Genomic DNA, 23,147 nt, shown 5'->3' with positions numbered 1-23,147 from the left:
CACTCACTATAACTGGAGAACTACAGCAACATTACTGTCTGGCAGATTTATTCCTACCTGGCACTACTGCTTAGAAACTTCATAATTAACAGTCTGTTAAACCAACAGAGTGAAACATGGCAATTTCTATGTAACATACACAAGAACAGCAAGCCAGATAAGTGTATAAGCGTGTCAGATCACTGTGTGTAACAGGGCCATGACTGCCATATATGACTATAAATGCTCACAATGGAAGCAAATAGCTGACAAACCTTTGAACCAAGGCAATGATCAGAACCAGAAGTGATGATTTCAGGCTAATCAGCCCAAAAATAACTCTAAATATAATGAAATTCCTATTTTAAATTCATCCTGTATTATTTGGAGAAAACTATTTTTCACATTATTGCACTGTGGGGTTTCTGCATACTATTATGTTGTTGATGCCTTCAGCTCTGGGAATGGCTGCATTTCAGTAATAACTCAAACAGCCTCAAGAGTAAAGAAGCTCAAAGACAATTTGCCTGGAATTAAAGGGCCTTGACAAACAATAGATGTTTCAACCTCCAACTCATCCTTGGCCACATAACCTCCCTGTCCACTTGTCTCTTTTCCACTCAGTGCCTCGGCAAGCATGATCCAGTGCTTAGATACCCCGACAGAAGAAAAAAGCAGCTATCTTTTCCACAGGAGAGGGAGTCTGTGACTGGTAAACACATATAGGAGTCTCAGTCAAGCCCCTGCCTGCCACAGAGGCCTGTCTGGGAGAAAGGGGTGAAAGCCAGAAGTTTGCAATCCTTCACTGCAGGAATTTTGGCCTGTGGGTACAGTTGGCTGCCTCAAGGCAGTGCACCTTGCACACAGCTGAGGATCTGCTGCATTATGTCTGTAGGCGAGCACATTAAGGGGAGGGAGAGAGAGTTTACTGCTTCAGCTTGATGTGCACTTGGAGAATGCTGGATTCCTACTTATCTCCCACACTGAACTCCAGGGACGTTCAATTGCTGACCCAGATCTGGAACCAGGCTTCAGGATTTGCTCCTAACTGTGATCATAACACTGATTTGGCTACAAACACATCCATAACTATAAAAATAATAATAATTTTTTAAAAAAGCATCATTAAAGAATTTTTTTTAAATGACATTTCCTTATTTTAGTTATTTTTTTATTCTTTCCTGAATGTGATTTTTTTTTTTTTGTTAAGGTACGTGCACTCACAGGTGGACAGATCTCTGCACAGATTACTGCAGTGTTTCATCCTCTCCTGCTGGTTGCAGAAGTTTCACCCTTTGATTCTTTTAACTTCAGTGCTGTCAGATGTGCAGCTCCCAGACTTCATGCAGCCTCTCCTTCCTACCACCAAGACTTTTATATTAAAGTTCTCAACCAGCAGAAACAAGATTATAATCAAGAATTGTCCTAGACTTCTGATCCAAACAACTTGATCACAGCCTGGCTATAAGAGGCTGCCAAAGGCCTGCAGGCTGCCGGTTATTCATCCAAAAAAGCCTGGAACACTTTGAGAGCCATCAAGTATCACAGTCTGGCTCACACAGTTGATATGTAACGTGGCATCCCTCAAACAAAATGAACCATAGGGGCAAATGTGATTTAGAGACTGATGGGGTGAACAAAAATACACCACAGCTGTCTAAGAGTAACTTAAATCTTCATCTGAAGAGAAAATCACTGCCAGAGATTTTCAACTATTCATTTAGACATCAGGAATATCAACATCTTTAAACACTACTTAGAGATGATGTTTAGGAAAATTGGGAAGAGAGCCAAATACACAAATAAGTACACTGAAATAACTTAGAAGACTGACAAACATAGCATTCATATTTTAAGCAATTAACACACATTTAACCCACGTCTCAAAATGCTATAATTCTTTATCACATGGCATGTGCTATATTAGTGAGCCACACCACAGTTAACTAAAAGGAGTGTGAATTCCTTTCTCAAAGAAAAGGAGTTTGGTGATGTATGACAACCCTTAAAAGTCTGATTCTGAACGGAATGTTACTGCAGAATAGTTTGCATATTTTAAATTCAAGCCTTCATTTAATCTACCACAACTCCCAATGCAGACTATGGCCTAAATCTAATGATTACGTGTCACATTCACCCATTATTTATATTTGGTCAAAGATAAAAACCCAAAACAGTGACACAATGCCAGCCTTTCTGCCACCAGAACACAGCGTACCCTGGATTGCTGACAGAGACCAGGAGCTTTCTGTCACCTCCAGTTCTATGATAGTACATTAATTTTATTACTTGTTTCTCTCCAATAAGCACAAACCAAGTTTGGAACCCTGTCAATTAAAAAGCAATGATTTTAATAAGATGCCGAGAATCAAGAAAAAAAATGGTCAAAAGGGTGAAGATTTACTGGAATATTCCATCAGAGCAAAGGTTTGGTTTCCCTTCAGGGTAAACAGAAAAGAAATGGAAGCCTCTATACAGCAAAGCCTTCAAGGAATAATCCTGCTGCTGCAGCAAAGACAAAATACACACACCTAAAGAAAGGAGAAACAGTGCAGCAGACAGCAAATGGGATCCCCTTTATTGCACACACTATTCATTTGTTGTACATCTGGAAACTCCACTGAAGAAATGCATTAGATCAGATCAGTATAAATTTGACATTAACTGAAGGGACACCATTTAAAAAGTGCTTTCCCCTACTGCATTGAAGCAGAAAGCAGAATTGTCAATGATGCTCAAAATACCTTTAAATCTCTGACAAAAATAGCAACTTATATGATTTGCACAAGCCATCAGATGTGTGATTCATGTTGTGGTTCTGTTATTTGTCAAACAACACCTTACATCTCCAGTTGCTCCTCCACCCTTCTTCATGCTTATGGTCAGGAAATCATAGGAGGGCATGAGTACTCTTAGCACCGGGCTGGAATCCTCCTTGGTTTCTGCTCTTTAAGGCCACTCCTTTCCACATCACACACCACCTCCTTGACTCTTTCTATGCTTTACTCACATTGAATCTATTAATCAACATTTCCCCTCTTCTGGTCCATAAAGATCAAAGTCCTAGTAGCTACAACAGCTATATTTAAAAGTTGCCAATATTTTTTGTTATAGAAATACAAGAGTGCATAAAGTAGCTAGCAGAATTATCCACAATGCAATATGCTATAAGGAAAACTCAACAGGCATAGGCTTTTCTTTAACTATTTTTTACTATTACTAAAACACTCTGGAAAAATAACTGTCCTGGTTGGGGCTGGACTAGAGTTCCCATTGGTTCGGCAGCGGGAGGAGCTGCAGCACCCTGAGACCCCAGGGGCTCCCCAGGTCCCAGTGCCCTCACCTGTGTGCGGGGGCGGGGGGAGCACAGCTGGAGGGCTGGGCCCCGATTGGCCGATAGTCCATGTCATGTGACATTGCACTCACCATATAAAGGCAGGAGAGGGCTGGGAGGGGCTGCCACTTCTGGGAGTGTGGCTATGGGGCCTTTGTGTTCGGGGTCACTGGCTGGGAGCAGGTGGGTGTCGGTCGGCAGGTGGTGAGCAGCTGTATTGTACATTACCTGCTGATAGTGCTGTCAGTGTATTATTCTGTTACTATTATTAAACTGTTTTTATCTCAACCCACGAGTCTCCCTTTGCCTCTCCGATTCCCTTCCCGTTCCCAAGTGGGGGTAGGGTGGGTGAGCGGCTGCGTGGTGTTTAGCTGCTGAGTAGGCTCAAACCACAACAATAACTTACTCTGAATTTCTCCCCTACATTTTTAACAAACTATTTCGAAGTCCAGTGGAGTGATCACAGATAACTTTCTCATGCAAAATGGATACATAGAAATTTATTCTTGAAACAGAAATCTCTTTAAAAGTGTTGAAGCGATTAATGCATACTCCAAATTACAGTCAACTCCAAGTTGTCCCATTACTACATTTCATTCTTGTGAAGAAATACTACTGAAATATGTTTTCTGTTTTAGATATCCACAGCCTTCTAAAACAAAAATTACCATGTCATAAATGCAAGTGGAGATAAGTGTATAGCATATGCAGGCTGCATTTACTACCTTGGCTGCGTGTCATTAATACCAGATTTTGTTTGGCTGCACTAAACCAAACATGAGGCATTCACACCTGTTCCAATATAATCATAACATCTCCAGGCAAAAAATGCAGCAAAATCATGTCTATGTGGAGCCACTTGACAGCCTATCCACAGAGAGATCACAAGTAGTTCTGTGTTAACACACCCAAAGACAAACAAGTGAGTAGCATGTGCAGGCACGTGAGTGATTTCTCTCTGTTTCCCTCCTGTCCCCATCTCAACCACCAGAAATTTTTTGTTCCCTAACGGCTACAGAATGGCACATGCAGGAAAACAGGTATTTGAATTTCAGATCGCATACTAACATACATGAACAACAAAGGAAAAAACCCCTAATCCTTATATTAGAGAATATTGGGATCTAAAAGGGGAAAAATCCACATAAGCCTTCTACATACATCTCCCTCTGTCTGAACCATCAGAAAACAAGGGTACTTTCTTTTCTTTTCCAATGTTCCTGTGCAGTGGGGCTTCTCACCAAACTCATGTCTTGTATCAGTAATAGTCTGAAGTATTTCAAAGGGGGCGAAATAACTGCTGGTGTTTCAAAGAAAATTTGTTCTCAGGAATTCCTGTGAGGTGGAATATCCGGTAAGTTTGGGAGAATAAACATTAAGACCACTGAAATACCAGAATAGTATCTTACTTAAAGGAAAACTTTTAAATATACTAGTGTTTCTGCATCTCTGTTACCAAATCTTTAAAATACTTTGCTCAGTCGGTGTTGCTACAACGCTGCCTTACCCTCCAAGTCCACCCAGCTTTAAGTGCTCACTCCTTACACACCAGCCTGTACTCTGGGCTCCAGTGCAGCTGAGAGGATCCTCTTTTTTCTCCAGCTATTCATCTTGGAAAAGCATACATTTACACAAGGCAGGAGCCAGAAAATTACTGGATGGTGGTCAGTTAAATAAAACACTTGGCACCAATAAGACACATGGGGTACCATAGGTCTTTTCACTTCATGAATTCTCTGCTATATTATTACTAACACAATTACTCTGGGACAGTTGTTGAGCAGTGCAGCACCGACAGCATTGGCTAGAAAGTTCTCAGCTGCACACACACACAAAAAGAAGTCCCTGTCTGCTGCTATAAGGGTTTCACCTTTGATTCCTGAATTGCTGTCAGAAAGTGACAGGCAAAGGACATAAATCCCAGAATGTGTCTGTTCATACTGCCTCACATCACACATGGCAGCGGGACCTCTCCCCAGTGTGAAGAGAGCCGTGATGCCAGTCCTCATCCCTCCCTCCCCATCTCTGCAGATGAATCAGAAAGTGGGGATTTTTTTGGTTATGTTGTTTGTTTCTTTTTTAACATAGTCCTTTTGGCAAATGCCAGCAGGAACCCTCTCTTCCATCAGCCAACATACCACTGCATGATGATGGATTTCCTCACTCCTTCCATTTTCAGTTTTGCCTTTTTTTCTCCCCCACAACTTGATTTCTGTCTTTAATGCTCCATTTTGTCCATGGGGCATTTCATAAAATTTTGTGGCTGCAGGGAGAGTTGCAATCGTAGCAGAACCAGCCAGCCCTAGATTTGAAAATCTCTATTAACAAGTTATACCGCACACCAGCTACGGTTTTATGTACTCTGCACCACCACCACCACCACCCCCCCCCCCCACTCCCGAAACCTGGCTCTTAACCACTTGATTTCCCAGGCGCATGTTCAGAGAAAAGGAGAGACAGGCGAATCGGTCATATCCATCACAGCTGGGATTGGAAACTCTTAAATGGCCCATTTATCATGTGATAAAACACTCTGGCGAAAAAGCCCCCCCTTGCGCGGCAGCCCGCGGGGGGGCGAGCGCTTGCCCCCACGCTCTTCGACCGCTTGAGGCGCGTGTTTCCAAGTCACGAGAGGCAGCAGCGAGCGCAGGTCCCCGGGCGGGTGTTTCTAACCCAATCAGCCCTCCACCCGCGCGTGTTTAAACACAGAAGCTGCCCTAGGCAGGGCGCAGCGGTGGGGTGCCCCCTCCACCCCCCCGCCCCGGCCCTTTGCCTGCTCCGCGGCACCATCTAGCGCCAACGCCCTACCGCATCCAGCCCCGCTTACGCCGAAGTTAGAAACAACGCAAGATAAAGGCCGGTGCATACACACCCAGCCCAGGCAAGGCAACTAATAACCCCTCCACACTTTACTCGTGCTAGGGCCTACTTCTGTCACCCCAATATCAAAACGTTTCAGTCAAGTAATCCGAACTGGTTGCGCACCAGTTAACACCCCAGCAGCGTGCACGGCCACGCTCATGGCCGCTGTTCCCCTCAGACCACAGCAGCCTTGTGTTCCTCACACGTACCCGTGGCCCCGGCGCTGCCCCTCTCTCCCGTCGTGGGCGGGAAATGGCGGCCGGGGGGCCCGAAGGCCGCTCAGCATTTCGGCAGGTGCTCGGGTACCGCACTGGCGCACAGCAACTCCTTCAGGTACTAAGGTAGGGGAAGAGGTGAGCCCAGCTCCTGGGGGTGCTGGCTTCTGCGGACCATTATCTTAGAGATCAATATCCCTGCTCAAATAACCACCAGTCCCACCTGGTTCCCCTCCTGCTCTGGAAAGTTTTAGCTACTTGCACCAATGTTATTACCACTGCTTGTCGCTGGGCTTGGGGTGTCTTCTTTTTTCCATTTCCTACATCCTGAAAACTTCACTACTTATTACAGACCTAGATGATTAAAAAAAATATGTATTTTTTTTTCCAAGAGCATCTTAGTTCTTATCATTTTTACAGCTGCTTATTCACAGCATCCAAACGATGATTCCTGTCACACTAAAGAACTCCAGTGCCAGATTCTTCAGTCTTCAAGTATTCCAACAAGTTTTACTTGAAAACAGTAAACTGTGATTTTTCTGCACTGATGAAGTCTCCAAAGAGTTATAGAGTTCACATCCTTAAATTGTGTAAAGTTCTATGGCTTCTGAAATGTTGAAATGCAGTTGTGTTTCAAACTCCACACTGGACCCAAATGAATAAAGACAGGCTTGCAGTGCACAAAATGCTCTCACGGACAAAAAACACTTTGAAAATCTGACCCAAGTGGTAATATGATTAACTAACTAACAAAAACACAGCAGTGTTAAAATTCACATTTATACTTCAAATGCCCCCACCCTCTTCACTATTTCTATATTAATTCAGCACATACAGAAACCTACTTGTTGTATGTAAATCAGTTTTCATTCAAATGCAAATAGCATCCCTGCTTTAAAAGAAAATTCACTCCCCCCCCCAATCTGTAATAGAATTACAAATTAAAACTTTGGGAGAAAAAAAACTGTATTTATCTATAGAGCTGCTTAAACATACATCATTGACACTTTAGCATATAAGTAAACTGACATAGGTAAAGAATGAATCATTCCAAAACCAAACTAACCTTTCTCTTCACCCCACTCCCAAGTCTTGGTTTTAAATCAGCAAAACCTATGACCTAAGTAGAAATTAAGTCACTTTACACATCTTCTTGCTGGCTGGACAGCAAACACCATTTCTAAAATTATCCTTGCTAGAAATCAATGCTGAATATAGAAATTAATAGCTAGGGCATCCTCCACATTCAACTGACCCTCGGCTGTTTTAGTCTGGGCACCTGTTTTAGCCTCCAGCAGAGCCCAGAGGCACACACAGTGCATCTCTCACAGCTAGCATCGATACTCGGAGGGAGCCAGGTTTGGTACAAGAACCTTTCTCATGTCCCTGCTGCTCCCATTAACATTCTCAGTCCTTTGTGGATTTCAGCATATTCAGGTAAACCTTGGAGCATATCTGTGTGTTCTTCCAGAAGACTTCAAGAGTTTGCTACATGTTTAACCAGCTCAGCTGGGGAAACAAGTGCTTAATCTCTATGGTGAATCTAGGAATCTGTATGTCCTCTCTCATCATTAGAAATACAGTCTTTTTTTAAACCATTTTATGCCTTGCATAATTAGCCAAGATGAAGGAAGACCAAGGACTGGAGAATCATTTCTCTATATTTCATCTTGTTAAAGATGACAAATTCAGGTCTGATGATCACCCAATACAACAATTTTGTTTTCTGAAAACAAGCCTTTGGGAAGTGAAGTGATAACAATGAACCACCAAGACGTTACAATCAGCAGAGGCAAAATACATACATACCTTTTACTCTGAGTGGACAGAATTGCCTAAGACATGTCACCATCTCAAACAATGAAAGCCAGCAGAAAGGTACCAAAAGGTCAACACTCCAGCCTGAGCCAGTAGGTTCCCAGGATTTAGTTCCTGATCCCATAATATACCTGCAATGCCAGATGACAAGATCTGCAGACAGAGAGCCATACACAAAATCTGCTTGAGATTTAAAAATAATATTCATTTTCAAATGGTGGCGCTCAGCAGGACCTGATCAACAACAAGGAAAGCTACCGCAAATGCATTAGTTTCAAGTTTTATTTTTCTTGTCAGTGAAATACATAGCCTCTTCTCAAGAAGCAGCATCTGTAAAGCTGTTACAAACACATTTTGTACTCTAATACACCACAGATTTGGAAGAAGAACAAATGTAGCAAAGGTTTCACACTGTACTTGGGCATACTGAGTCTAAGTTACAGATAATTTAGAAATCTTCTGGTTTTACATATACATTGCATTGGCCATTGCTCAGCCTTCATGCACAATCTAATTTTATTTTTCTTACAGTCAACACTGATTTTGGAAACTTTCTTGCAAATGGTATCTTTTCCATTTTAAATCACTTGAATGATATTTACATAAGTGTGCAAAGTGCTTTGAAAGATAGAAACAGACAGTAACACACACAGACAGCTTCTATAGTTAAACATTTACTAAAAGGCAGTTAACATTCCTATCACACTTCCATTGCCTAAAATAGGAGAATAAAGTTATATAAAATAGACCATCTTATTTTCAGACACTTTCATTTCTGCAGATTTGGTCTTTGCAGCAACATTGCAATCAAAGATTAAGATTCTACTCCTAAAATTCAGAGAAGCCTCTTTCAAATCAATGGTAGCTTAACATGTTTAGTACAAGTTACTTTTGTCCCAGATTTTCCACACTTGGCACAGGGAAAAAGAGAAAAAATCTGGGGGAGTGGGAACACAGTCTTGCACATCTATTTTAATTTTTGGCAATATGAAAAACGTACTTTAAGAATCTAATGCATAAACTTTAACTTTTCTTTTAAGGGCCTGTTAGTGTTACAAGCACAGTTTAATTAAAGTCTGCAAGTTCTTTCACAGAAGCACACAAGGCTCCCTATTTTTGTTCTTATGCGTGTCATCTTCTCAGATATATACAACTGTTCATATACAGAAAAATGTAGACTCCTTGGGACCATTCAACAAAACCAATGTCAGAATTGGAAGCAGCAGGAAAAGCTTGATGAAGATTACTTAGTGTTCCCAGTGCTCCTACATGTACGTTTTTTTCCTACTTGTGATAGACTCCCCATAAAAAGTGCATAGTCACCTTCATGAACAGATCCAGAAGGCAGAAGTTGCATAAACTTGAGTGAATTGCTCCAATGGTGAAAAAAAAAGACAAGTTACAGGAAAGTCTTCAAAACCATCTTTCATGTATACTTGTAATCAGAGAAAAGCAACTCAATTCCCCAAATTTCAGTCAGACTATTTTATAGAAGAGCAAAACCTTCTATATACATCATTAATAAAAAAAGGGAAATTACCTGTCAGACAGTAAAGAACTACAGGTGTAGTCTCAAACAGCTTTAAAATCCAAGCTGATTAATACATACTACAAAGAGACAAAACTGCTTTTTGAACACCCATTAAATTGAATAACGTGACTTTCACAGCAGCCTTGCCTACAAATCATGCTGCAGCTTGTGCACCCGTCACAACTCTACTGAGCACTATTCACCCCAAGGAAAGTGAGTATTAGCTATCTGAAAGTTTATCTTCATCACAGTTATGTCTGACACTGATGTCAGACATCACATATATGTCAGACATATGCTTGATATTTTTGAAGCCATCCAATTCCTTAATATGGCAGAAACTATCAACACTTAACACTGTGCTTTTTGGTCTTAGCGAACTTCGGGTATCCCCTATCGCACACAAATCCCTGCTGGATTCCAAGTGATCTCACCCTAGTGCAGATCATGATTAGGTTCTTCGGAAGAAATAGTCCACATGTACAACTTCCAGTGTTGTCAACTTTTAAGCATAAAATGGTCAAACAAATTTAAGTCACTACAGAAGCTTGCAAAACACATGATGACTTCAAATAAAAATAGTGAAGATGCATTAAAATTTGGTTACTTTGGATTCTGAGCTCGTTTGAAAGTGTCATTTGAAAGAGAAAGCTGTTTTATGCTTTGAAAATAGCAAAGAATGAAATGTCTTCGTGGACTAGCGTATCGAATAGTAAATAAACATCTAGAACACTCATGAACTCACACATATAATTGAAGCAGTCTGCCTAAGTTTTGGTTAAATGTTGTCTTCAGAGCTTTACATTCAATGCACATTATCTGCTACCTTCAGTCACTGTTTTGGTTATGGCATGCTTCAGAAACACCATTGAGGTTGTCCACCCCTTCCATTCCTAAGGTATACATTACAAACATTATGCACACATTTATCTCAAAAAACTTCAGGCCAATAAAGTTCTTAAGATGAAAGATGTGTGCGTATTTTTAAGCCTGCAAGATAGCTTCAAACTAGTTGACTTAGTATTTTCCACACCCACATGGATACTGCTCGCAAAGAGTAAGGTATTAAAATAATACTCTGCAGTGGAGTAAAAACATGTTGATAATAAATGGAATGCTCCCCCTACTGTCTATACTAGTGAAAAATCCTGCCTGGCACAGTGCCTTAAATGGTGTTAAACAGGAAATAAATAGCCAGATGAATAATCGTATATTGAACTCAGAAAACAATTACAAACATATTATTAGGACCAAAAAGCATCAGCTATTGAAAATTTTGTACCACTCTCCCTACTCCAGTGCTTCTGGGGTTTTGATTTCTTTTAAACTGTGCTTTTAATAAAAATTTCTCTCAAATTTTTCCCCATCAACTGAAGGCAGGGCCCTGAGGACGCTCCTACCAGTTAATATTAGCATTCCCATATCACAATTGCAATGAAGCTCTGGTAAATCTGGTACCTTTGGATACGCTTAACATCACAAATAAGTCAGATATTTAAGACAACCTATATCTGCAGCTAGCATAATCCACCAGAATATTCATCCTCTTCCTCATCAGCATGAGACCCCACTGCAGCCGGTCCTCTTGCTTTGTCTTGTGCAGCGTTTGGGGATTTCTTCTTGATTCCACCTCCTGGGACCACCAGGGTGAGACCAAGCTTGGCATACTGACAATAACAAAGCAAGTTTAATTTCTGTACTATCACAGAAGTAAAATCTTTTTTAATTGCACTGCATAGAATTGACTAATGTTGACAACAAACAAGCAGGTAACATTCAGTACAGAAACAGATTGATGCTGCTTTCAGAGTATATTCTTCTATCTTAGAATAAGTCTAACATTGGTTCATTTTTTCTGTCGCAAACACTCTCAGAATGGGATGCAAGATCTGTGTTGATACTGCTTATTATAGAGTAATTTGGCCACATCCTACAGCTTCTGTGGTTGAAACTTTACATACAAAAAATATCTTTTCAGTATGCAGCTTTGTATATGTTATCTAGTAATAGCTCAAGTAAAAAGTCTTACCAGTGTTTTTCAGTAAGACTAGTACCTTAATTTTTACTAATCAACATATTAAAAAAGTAAAATCGGTCAATACTCTTACTAAGTTTGACATAAAGGATGTCTCTTTTATTTTAGATTTCCTATCCTTCTACTTCCTACAATTTACAAGTATAACTTAAAAAAATCATAAATGGAAGGGGGAGGGGACACACGTGACACATAAGTACTTTCTTAAAATTAAAAAAAAAATCTCCCACTAATTAGTACGTTGCTAAGGAATAAGCGCTAAAAAAATAAAATTCAAAAATGCCATCCCATAGGCATCATATTCTGTAATGTTTATGCACTCATATCAGCTCTATGGTATTTCTGAGATAAAGCGTAAGCAGCAAACCGTTCTGGCCCCTAAGGAATTAAGCAGAAGGGAACTGAATTTTGGTCAACTTGTCAAACTCAGCAAATTCATAAAAAACTGCTCTTTCACCTAAGCCTTCCTATCATCTGAAAGGAACAATGACATGGGAGTTTACATTGGCAAGCAGCAAAGTAAAAGAACACATAAAGTTCACAGGCACAGGGTACGATAACAGAGCAAGACACAATAAATATGTGGACCCTGCTCTTTGTATTTTCCTCTACTAGAAAAAAGTATCTCAACCTGAACAAACAAAAGGATAAGAAAAAAAAAATCCATTAAGCACTGCCTACTTACATCATTGTCCATGTATTTGAAGAGTGGCAAATTACAAACTTCAGAAACTTGATCCTGATCTTGCTGGTCATACCCTTCTAAAAGCTGCTCTAGTGCTGCGCAATCTTCACTTCCATTAAATCCTGGTATACTGAAGGAAATTCAGAGGTCATTTAGGGCATTTCAGTAATCTACTTGACACTCAGCTATTCTATCTTTAAATGCTGCTGATTAGTAGCAGAAGAGCAAGCAGCTTTTAAGAATCTGATGGACTGCTTATTCCACAAAGCTACCTATAACCACTTTCATTTCTCCAGGTACGTGGATCATCTCCATAAAATTAAAGTTTCAGCAACATTACTTTGCATGCTGAGAATAAGACCACAATCATAGTCAAGACAAAAGGAATATCAGAATTTTTCAATTTTTCCTGACTAGTCAATAAACTCTTCCTCCACTTTACATACAGAAAAATTCTGTAATGAGTTTCTATACGTAAAATACAAACTGAAGAACTGGAAAATATGAGCAAGATGTTTAAAGGCTGATCTTGAAAAATTCTCTCTAAAGTACAACTTAACTTACACATATGTTCAAGTCATTTCTCTAAAACACAGTTTAAGTAAAAATATGTTGTTTCAGTATTTTGTTACTGAAGTCCTAATGAAAGCTGAAATGTAGAGTTGCTGGGAAAGCCTCTGGAATGTCAGTTAAACACTAATCCAGATTTTGACACCAGACTTTTCTCCTGCATATGTAAAGAATGCCCTCTTCATTTCAATGTATTCAACTGGACTACTTTCTGCTTCCTAAATTATCTCTCTAGAAATCTTGCTTTTCTTCTTCCAATGTATGACAAGGGTAAGATCTCCTAGATCAACATAGCCAGAAATGTAGTAATTCACAGGCTGCAAAATTTTCTTTAACAAAAACATTTAGATTTTTTTTCCCTCAATCTAATCACCATACCGGATAGTTTAATTGATTATACTGGGATGCTGCTATTGTGCATTTTAAGACTGTATTCTGTACTTCCATCCTCAAACTATAATAAAATATGGTAGCAACAAGTAGAATTTCAACTTTTTAAGGGCCTCCACACATGACATGGTAAAAAGATTCTGAAAAAATTAAAATTCAGTTAGCAACATCCAGAAATACCCACTTTTAATCCTAAATACTTGTTTACAATGTCTCATCCATCTCTGTTCCATTTGAAAAAGACACAACCCAAAGAATATCAGTAAGACAAGAATCCCAGTCATAACAGTATTCTGCTCAGCTTTTAACAAAAAAAAAAAAAAAAGGGAAGAACCTCTAATTTCCATCTAATTTCACCTGTTGTACATAACTACTTCTTTATGACTAACCTTTTATTTCAAGTTCATTAAGAAGAATCATCATGCTAATTAAAGCTAAATCTGTTAAGAATGAAAAAAATTCCTGGTAGCTATGTAATAGGGAATGTACTGTAAAATCAACAGAAGTACAGGCTTAAAATTTCATGACAGACAGTGTTTCCTCTGCTCTTTCATAAGAATAGATCTACGTTATTGTAATTGTCAGTTTAAAATTATAGGACATAAAGTAGACTTACCTATAGCTTTCCCTCACACATCTTTCTGCAGCAACATAATCATTTCTATGAAGATGAACTAAGACTTGAGCAATAGTTTTCTAAAGAAAAAAAAAAAACAAAAAAACAAAAACCAAAACCTGACAATTCTTTATAAATTAACAGTAAAATATGAGAAAAAACACTGGATTGCTAATATTTAGCATGAAAAAGGTCATTACGATTGGCAATAAGTCTAAAATACTGACACAAAGTCAGAACAATTATAGTGAAAAAACAGTAAGCCACATCCTCAGCTGGTATGAAACAGATTGTCTCCTATAACATTGAAATGAACTGTTGCACCAAGTAACAGCATTTGTGGTTTGTTGTTTTTGATAATATCTTTATCTTTGATGTGCTTATTGCTTTTGACAGCTTCTGTAGATAACAGCGTCTTATCTTCAACTTCATAGTAGTGAAAAAAACAGTTAGAAGTTGGGAAAACAAGCACAACCACAAATTCTCATCATTTAGCAAAAAATGTATCCCTGAACCTAGAGATACATATTGTCAGTCAGATGTCAGTTGTTATTAGTTACCCCAAAAAACCTGAAATGAGCTATCAGAAACCGTCTCTTAGAATTTACCTTATAGCATGTTGGGTAATTTTCAATTTCCTTATAAATACTTTTTTCCTTTTGAAGAGACAATGCAGCCTCATCTAATCTAAAAAAAAAAAAACAACAAAAAAAAAGTTAGGAGTATCAGTGCCAGGAATAAAGCATAATGAATCCGAGGCTAATTACAAAGTGTTTACTGGCAAGTCAACGGGAATAAAAAGCAACACAAGTAAAAATCAGCAGTAGATCTTACTAACAGAGTAGCTAAAGAAATATATAATCAGCAATTCCTTTTGTATACCTGCAGACTAAGAACATCTCTACTATTCATTCAGATAAACCTAATTTTTCATCATATTGTACAAGATGAATGCCTTGTTACATAGCTTAACACATTTCTGTATGTCATGAGGCTACTATAAGCTACTGTATCAGTCTGATATCCATGAGCTATCAATACGAAGTCATAGTAACTGGTCTTGAGTTTGAATATTCTTTATATTCTTTTAATCATTACATGAAACTTCTAGAAATTAGCAATAGCACATGAGCTACAAAGCAGCAGAGCAACCAAGTCTTCCAGATGTTCTCAAGCTACGTTGATTTGCTTTCATAGACTTTCAAGTTACTTTGTAAATTTTATTTTCTGACTACAACTGCAGTGAAATAGTGTCTTAAAATTAGACTTAGAAACCCAGACAATTTCTTAAAGGATCTACCTGTTTCAGTGAAGCAAGTCTAAGCTGAACTGCAGCTCAAGTTTAGTGTTAGCAATTAACAAAATAAATTCCCACTGAGACTCCAAGATACACTCTTCTTTAAGAAGTTGAGAATTAGACTGCTGCCAACAGATTTCTTTCGTCAGGTTAGTCAGCTAATCCCCCTCCTTTACATTCCATAGCTATGAAAGATTTTCAAATACTTTCTACATATTAGTGCAGGAAGAAAACAAAACAAAACAAAAAAACCCCAGAAAGTTCCTGAAGTAGTTTAAGAATTAATGAAAACTGGTGTATGTGCTTTCTAGCTATTCAACAAACATAAAGGAAACAAAGCCTTAAAGCCCACGTTCTCCCATCCTAGAACACAAAGCAGGTGGCTCCTGGATGAATATGGCATATCCCACAGAAACCGAGTATTAGTTTGAAGTGCGACTCAAAGAAGAATTAAGTAATAGCATATAAACCCAACAACAGTAAGGAGAAAAATAAAATAATTAAAAAAAAAGTCACTATTAAAGATTCAGTTACATTTAAAAAAACAAAGGCATAAACCTATACCTGCGTCCTCTGACTAGAAGTCTTGATGCCTTCCCTAGCATTTCTAATGCTTGCCGTAAACGTTCTTCATTCTAGAGAATAACAAAAAGAAATCACACATTCCTACTTCATTTGCCCAGAATTAAGACCACTAGGCCTTAAGATTAAGTACGTCATCTGTAACTCAAAACAACTGTTAATGATTGTATCAGCAGTTCATATGCTCAAGGGAAACCTGAAGAGTATTGGTGTATCCAAGTCCCACAGCCAGCTGCCGTACAGATCTACAGAACAAAGTAACATCAACGCAAACGTGCTTATCTAGGAACACGTGACAACTGATGATATAGAAATACACCAAAGTTGGCAGCAAAAAGGTAAATAATCTGCTCATGGGGTGGGTAGACCATCAGGCAAATCCTTTTGTGCCTTCAAGGATTTCAAACTATTTTAGGCTCCAGGACTTAACAGCAGCCATGTTCCCTACTCTCTGGGCTGCACAAGAGGCAGAAAACTTGACAATGTATGAAATTCAGATTCAGTCGGGTCCCAAACTGAGAAAAAGGCGAAGCAAACTGACTCCTAACTTTTATAATCTCCTTCTCCACAGCATAAGAAGCCTTCAGCTTCATTACTCAGCCACTGATATGAAAGGAAGGAAAATTAATTTAGAATTTAGGTTTTTTCTTAACTTTATAGCTGACCCCAAACACCAACTCGTTCATCTTCGTATAATTTCTAGGACTGAAAATGTCTTTGCTGGTGGGGTTGGAGGGGAAGAAAAAGAAAAAAAAAACAAAAAAACAAAAACAAACAAAAAAACCCCACCAAAAAAAACCAAACAAACAAAAATAAAAACACAAACAACAAAAAAAACCCCACAGCCTAAAAAACACCAACTTACCTCAAACACTGACGCTGCTTGCTGATAGAGCTGCACAGCTTTCTCTGGGCTCACATTTTCTATTAATCTGTAATAAACATAAATAATTTCTCTTCAGATGAAATAAAGTATTTTTCACCTAAAAGCATCAAAAAGACAAGAAAGAAAACCAAAGACGTACCCATGCCCTGCATGCATTCACCCACCAATACCACAGACTTACTTTCCAGCCCGTTCCAGTGCAATAGCTGCTGTATCTGGTGTCCCATTCTCCAGGTACATCATACTGGCTTTCTCGATCAGCTGAACTGCCTCAGGGAGTCTCTGCATCTCCTGCAAAGCAACAGTCAGAGGGATGTTGCTGTCAGGAATTGCGCTTATGTACAATGAAACAAATCAAAGCAAACTGTAATACCTCATTTATTTAGATTCTAATTTTTGTTTACAAACTTGTGGAGCTAGTGAGAGTTGACCACCAATTCCATTCCACGGAATTCACTTTAAGTACCACACTTTCTTGTTAAGGCATGAATTTTTTTTAGAGCAGAAGCAGCACCGCTCTTCTGTTACCCTCTGACATGAGGCCCTCACCTTTCCTTCTACAAAAGGAAAACTGTTTTTTCCCTGCAATTACAAATGTCACTTCCCTAACCTACTGAGGGTATTGGTGGGGACTATAAGTCAGTGGAAAAATATCACTTCAATAAGCAATTTGCTTACATATATTTGTAAAGTGGTCGAGTGCACAGTATTCTTCACTACAAAATAGAACTTTTTATTAAAAGCTAGTAAACAAAAGTACCTTTAGCATCATGCCAGCTTGTTCATAAGCTCTGCAGAGAATAAAATTACAATTTAGTTAGATAGAGTGTATTTCAGCAAGCTGTATTTACGCAGCAAAAGTTAACATGCATTAGCTATCACTTAATATTTAATGCTTTGAAGACGTTTCAAGCGTTTCACTTAATGAGACAAAGCATGTGTACCATTATCTTCCACAAATTAAGTATTTCAACTACAGACACCACTGAAAATCTGTTTTCATGATCTGACCTAGGGCAATATGTGGATTATTTATCATGATCTGCTTGTTCTAAAGTACTCTTTAATAAAAAACATCTTTATAAGCTTAACATGAATTTACACGAATAAGCTCAACATGAACTATAATGTGTAGAATTTCAAAATTACAAAAAGTTCATATAAGAAAACATACTTGATATCAAAAGGTGCTGAAGAATGTCAAAATCGTAATTTCTCCAGATGGTCATTGCAGGTTTTCAGACTTTGCTAGCCAGCACTTCCATTAAACTGATTTTGAAACAGCAAAATCACTTGAACCATACCATTTACTACAGTGAGATCAAAATGATAGTTCATGCTTGTACCATATGTTAGAAAATTTGTTTCAGATTACTCAGTGCTTCTGTACTTACTTGGCAGCATGGAAGAGACTGGAAGTAACATTGTGCAAGTCAAGGACAAAAGCCACAAAAATATAATGCAGAAAAATTACTGATGTACAACATCTTACACAAGTACTAGCTTCAAAGCAAGGAATCCCATAAATACAAATTGAACCTACTACATTTGCAAGCAAGGCGTCAATAAGTGCTTCTAAGAACAGAATAAATGCAACATACCAAAGTATAACAGCATGTAAAGTTGTAAAAAGCACATTTATTTAAAATACGTTCGTGGTTACTAACTACTACTACTACAAGTACTGTAATAATGTCAGAGTTGCATTTAGTTTATATTATCCATTTGTAGGCATTTTAGAAAAATATAATAATTTCTGAAACAGTACCTTGACATCTCAGACACTGGTCAGCCCCCTATCAGTCCAGACGTTATTGGAAACAACACAGATTTGCTAACCAAAAGAGTTCTTTAGTTTTCCTACTCAGAGCACACAGAAAGTCTTTTAAAAGACAATTTTGTTAGATTGACAAAATGCACAAAAATACTAAATGCATCTTCTACTAACCCCCCATTACCCCATTCTACGTAGCAACTAGTCAGCTTCTTGGGGAAAAAAGAACAATGAAAATCAATGAAAAAAGATACGCTTTATTGTTTTCATGGGCCTCAGCTTCCCGTAAACAGGCTTCCCGTGCCTGGTCAAACTGCTTGGCATTCTTAAAAGCAACAGCTGAAAGAAATAAAATAAAGTTCTTAGTTACAGCTTGACATTTTCCTTTTTCCACCACTCCTGCTCAAGAATTTAGCCACCTAAAGATACAAACAGATTCTTTAAATGAATAGTTACAGTTTACCAAGATCTTCCAAAAAATCCCATAACAGGCCTCTCCGCTTCATTCAGTTATCATTAAAAACACTTACTGTCAACACTTCCATACCACATATTGTGCATAATATGCTGAGCTGGATTTTGGAACTAACTCATTTTGTATTTCAATTACAGAGCTGCAGGAATGCATGTGCATAGAAGTTATACAAAATCAGTATGACAAGAATAGAAGTGTACCATCAACAAAGTATACCTGTAACAACTTCCTTGACACAACCACTACAAGGCACAAATGCGTATTTCTATCTCCATTAGACTGACAGGATATTAAAGGAGGATTTAAAATAAATTTCACTTTATAAATGCTCCAGTTGCTCTTCCGCGTTTGTTTTTTTTTTTCTTCAGGCTTAAATGAATGAGTAGGAATGCCTAGCATAAGAAGTCAAAAATCCACATTAAATTACTGAGAGCAAAAAGGAATCAGCTAGTAAGAATTTTATATTGTGTGACACTTGCAGTGGAAAAAAAGGCGGAAAGAGATCTTACTATGCCTAGCAAACACCTGGCAGCATCCCTCTATCTTAGTGAGACAATCTTTATCAGGACATACTTCATAAGATGATGAAAAAGCAAAGTTTTAAAACCAACTTGAAGATTTGTTGCTCTGTATGTAGTCATAGGATTTAGGGGTGGACAAGTGAAAGAATAAAAGCTTTGTTTTTATCATATGCAATAATATACAAAGTAGAAGTTGTAAGCCTGAAAAAAAAAACCAAAACAAAACACAAAACTGTTCTGACAACTGTTCTAGATCTCCAAGTACAATCTGAATTTTATTTTACAGTGCTACGAAGAGTACTTTTTTTGTGGTTTCAGCTTACTTTGTCTTCACAACAGTTATTCTTACAGAGCAATGTACTGAAAACATGTAAAATGTAAATAGAATCAGGGCTTCAGCCTAAGGAATACTTTGAAACCATAAAGTATATGCCCATATTTACAGCCATACATACCTGCCTTCCCATATTCCGTAGCTGCACTGTCATAATCTGGTTTCCACTTTAAGAATCCAGTTTTCAGACTAAAATGCAAGAGAGGCCTATTAACAATAAAGATTGTATGGTTTACCTTCAAACAGGTATATTTAAACTTTAGACTACATCTGAAAAGGAGTAATTGCATTGTTAGGAACTGCACAAAGCACCGCAACGATCTCCCACAGTTACATGCCTCACCCTAACATGCCTCTACTGTCCCCAGAGTCTTTACAAGTCCAGCTTCTCAACAGTAAGAAGTCAACAGAAGATACTTTCACCTACACCAACACGTTATCTCGATATTTTTAATACCACAACACCTGATGGTATTTTTTTATTACACATCACAAAGTTTCCAGCGTTCCTGCACAGCAAGCTTTTGCTGCTGAGAATCAAAGACTCTCCACTGCATATACAAATGAAAGAATTTACTTAGCAACAAAAAGACAAAGCCTCATATGTCAGTTATACATCTACAATAGATTATGACACTAAATGGTGCCACACACAAAGATATATATAGGAAAAAATATACATTGCAAAAGAAGGTGAGCCATCAGGCAATGTGCATTTCAGTATTATGACTTCCTCACTTCTAGAACTAATATAAAAATGACCATAACTCTAGAGTCCACTTCCATATTTGTTGTGGGCAGATGCTTCAGATGCAATACATGCTTAATTTGGAAAGTCAGTTGAATATAGACTCTACGTTGACTTTGTTGTCTTACTTGGACAAAAATCACAGTATGTAACTCTAAAGGAAGCCTTTATATTGTGTTATTTTTATCACAGCCAAAGTCTCAAATGCATCAAGCTGGAAGACACAACACTTCAGTTTACACACAATTTGAGATTTAGGTGCCTTTTATTTAAAATGTTTTCCAGGATTAGCTTAAAATTAGTTTCACCAAAAGTCACTTTTGGTCAAGTAATTTGAGTAAAATACTCTGGTACAGATTTTTTTTTTTTATTCTGAGGAGGTCTCTATCACAGTCTATACATTTGATCCATGTCTTCTGAATGGTCTGACATTATTCTTACTAAAATTATAGCATCTTTGGATTGGTCAGCTCTATTACTATATTGTAGTCTGTGAAATTGAGACTCATAAGCAAAATGGCTATACTGAGTGTTAAAATATACATTAAAAGACTACCACATGCAGATGTTAAGCCCTCTAAGCTAAATGTCAGCACAGGTATTTGAGGCCATCTAAAAAGAAACTATCACACATTTCTCCTACGCAGAAAACACACCATGTCAGCAAAGTTAAACTGTTTTATTCACCACAATCCCCACAACTCTTTTCTCCCACTGACTTTAGCAGAAGTGGCTCCCTTTGCTTTCCAGGTAGGGTCAGAGCAACAAAGGCTACATGGCCCTTAAGGAAACTGCTCAGGCTCCAGGCCCCCGAGACATACAGCTTCACCGACACAACTTTTTCGTTTTAGGGCTGCTTTATTCTCCCAGTCTGGGGAGGAAGGGTGCCCTTTAGCACCTCCTGTAGGGAAGGGCCATCGAGGCAGAAATGGAGCCAAGCAGCCATGTCCTCCTACTCCCTCCGCGCCGGCCTCCCGCAGTCCCGCACCTCCCTGCCCTTCCCCCGAGGTCCCGTCACCCGGCACACCGTTCCCCCGGCACACTGGTCCCCCCTCGCCCCCCCGGGGAAGCCATCACCTCCCCACAGGCCGCCCCCTCCCCACGGCTCCGCGCAGGGCATCATGGGAGCTGTAGTTCACCCGATGTGTCCCCCCTCCCAGCGCAGGCGCTAGCAGGAACTACAACTCCCGAGAATATCCCTCCGCCCGCCAAGGCCCAGGGACGAGGAAAGGGCGCCGAGCCGCCGCGGTAAGCCAGAGGACAGCAGCCCCAGGGCTCAGACACTGCGGCGGCAAGCGGCGCGGCCCGCGGAGCCCCGATCGAGCAGGAGGCGATACGCCGCCACCATGGGGCGAGCGGGCCTAGCAGCCCGGGCGCTGAGCTGGCAGCCGCAGCACCCGCTGGCCAGCTTCCCCCACCTGCCGGCCGGCCGGCCGGTCTCCCTCCCTCCCCTCCGCTCACTATTTCTCCGCTTTAGCGATGTGCTCGAGCGCCTCGTTAATCTTCTGCGCCGCCATCCCACCAGCGCGGCGAGCCTGCCCGTGGGCTCTCGCCGCCTCCTACTCTTCTTCTTCTTCTTCTTCCTCCTCCCCACCGCGCTCCCGCTACGGAGCGCCGCAAGGCTCAGGGGGCGCCGAGGGGCGGGGCTCGGCCCGTCGCCTCCTCACCGCGCAGGCGCGGCCGCCGCGGCGGGCCGGGGCTTTTAAAGGCGGAAGATGTCCCGGTCCTTCCCCGGCAGCCTTGTGGGTGCTCTCGCTTGTCAGGGGAGCGGGGTTGCCCTCAGCATCGGGCTCTGTCTCAGTGCGGGGAGCCCGAGGATACCTCCCTTGCAGAAGCCCCTATCTCCGGCCTGTCCGAAGCCAACAGAAGCTTCTTAGAAAATAAGGATGAGTGAGGGCCTCCATTTCCTAAGGTTTTTCAAGTGGGGATCAGTCTTTGATAGAAACACGCAGCTTATGGGCCAAAGGCTGAAAAGCGCTGATTGCCCTGCTCTGAAAGAAGCCTCCAAAAGGCCTTTTTGCTGAGGCATACTTGTCTGGCTTGCTTGGTATTTGTAAAAACCAGAGGCTGCCTCCACTCTGGCTGGCACAGAAATCTAAAGTAGGAGGCATGAGTGGTGGTTAAGCACACTGGAGGTGCTAACACAGGCCACACAATCATGTATGATACCCAAAACTCAATAACTGAATTGAAAATGCCAAAGTCTGTGTTATTTGCCATACGCCCAGTTTTCCTAACACCTTATTTTTGTTAATCTGAAACATCCTTTAGTAACAGAAGATCAGTGATTAAGCCCAGGAAGTTTATTCTCCAGACTTGGACATCATTACTGCCTTCTGGTAATCTGAATAAGAAAAGTAGTTATCAATACAGGTGAAAGAAAGTGAGAATCTGGTTAAACTTGCAAAATTCTTATCAGACCATAGGAGTCATTGAAAGTCCATACTGTTTACAGGAATCAGAGCTTTGAGATTGTTTCTATCTTAAATGGTAAA

At 39.8% G+C, this 23,147-nt stretch overlaps 1 protein-coding gene across 1 annotated transcript; it reads right to left on the bottom strand.

The window, feature by feature from the left end:
- Positions 1-8,475: 8,475 nt before the first annotated feature.
- Positions 8,476-22,302, bottom strand: NAPG (NSF attachment protein gamma). Its single transcript, XM_042798180.1, has 12 exons — positions 22,114-22,302; positions 20,026-20,093; positions 18,829-18,913; positions 18,195-18,212; positions 17,561-17,591; positions 16,982-17,091; positions 16,780-16,846; positions 15,897-15,967; positions 14,644-14,722; positions 14,036-14,115; positions 12,460-12,589; positions 8,476-11,406 (listed from the first exon to the last, which is right to left on the bottom strand). The coding sequence occupies exons 1-12, from the start codon at positions 22,167-22,169 to the stop codon at positions 11,257-11,259; spliced, it is 945 nt and encodes a 314-aa protein (XP_042654114.1). The 5' UTR covers positions 22,170-22,302; the 3' UTR covers positions 8,476-11,256.
- Between the last annotated feature and the right edge of the window lie 845 nt (positions 22,303-23,147).

The sequence above is a fragment of the Tyto alba genome, unplaced genomic scaffold, assembly GCF_018691265.1.
Source record: "Tyto alba isolate M040663 unplaced genomic scaffold, T.alba_DEE_v4.0 Super-Scaffold_27, whole genome shotgun sequence".
In the NCBI taxonomy this organism is placed as follows: domain Eukaryota; kingdom Metazoa; phylum Chordata; class Aves; order Strigiformes; family Tytonidae; genus Tyto; species Tyto alba.
Note: the sequence above shows the minus strand (reverse complement) of the source record. Positions and strands in the feature narration are given on the sequence as shown.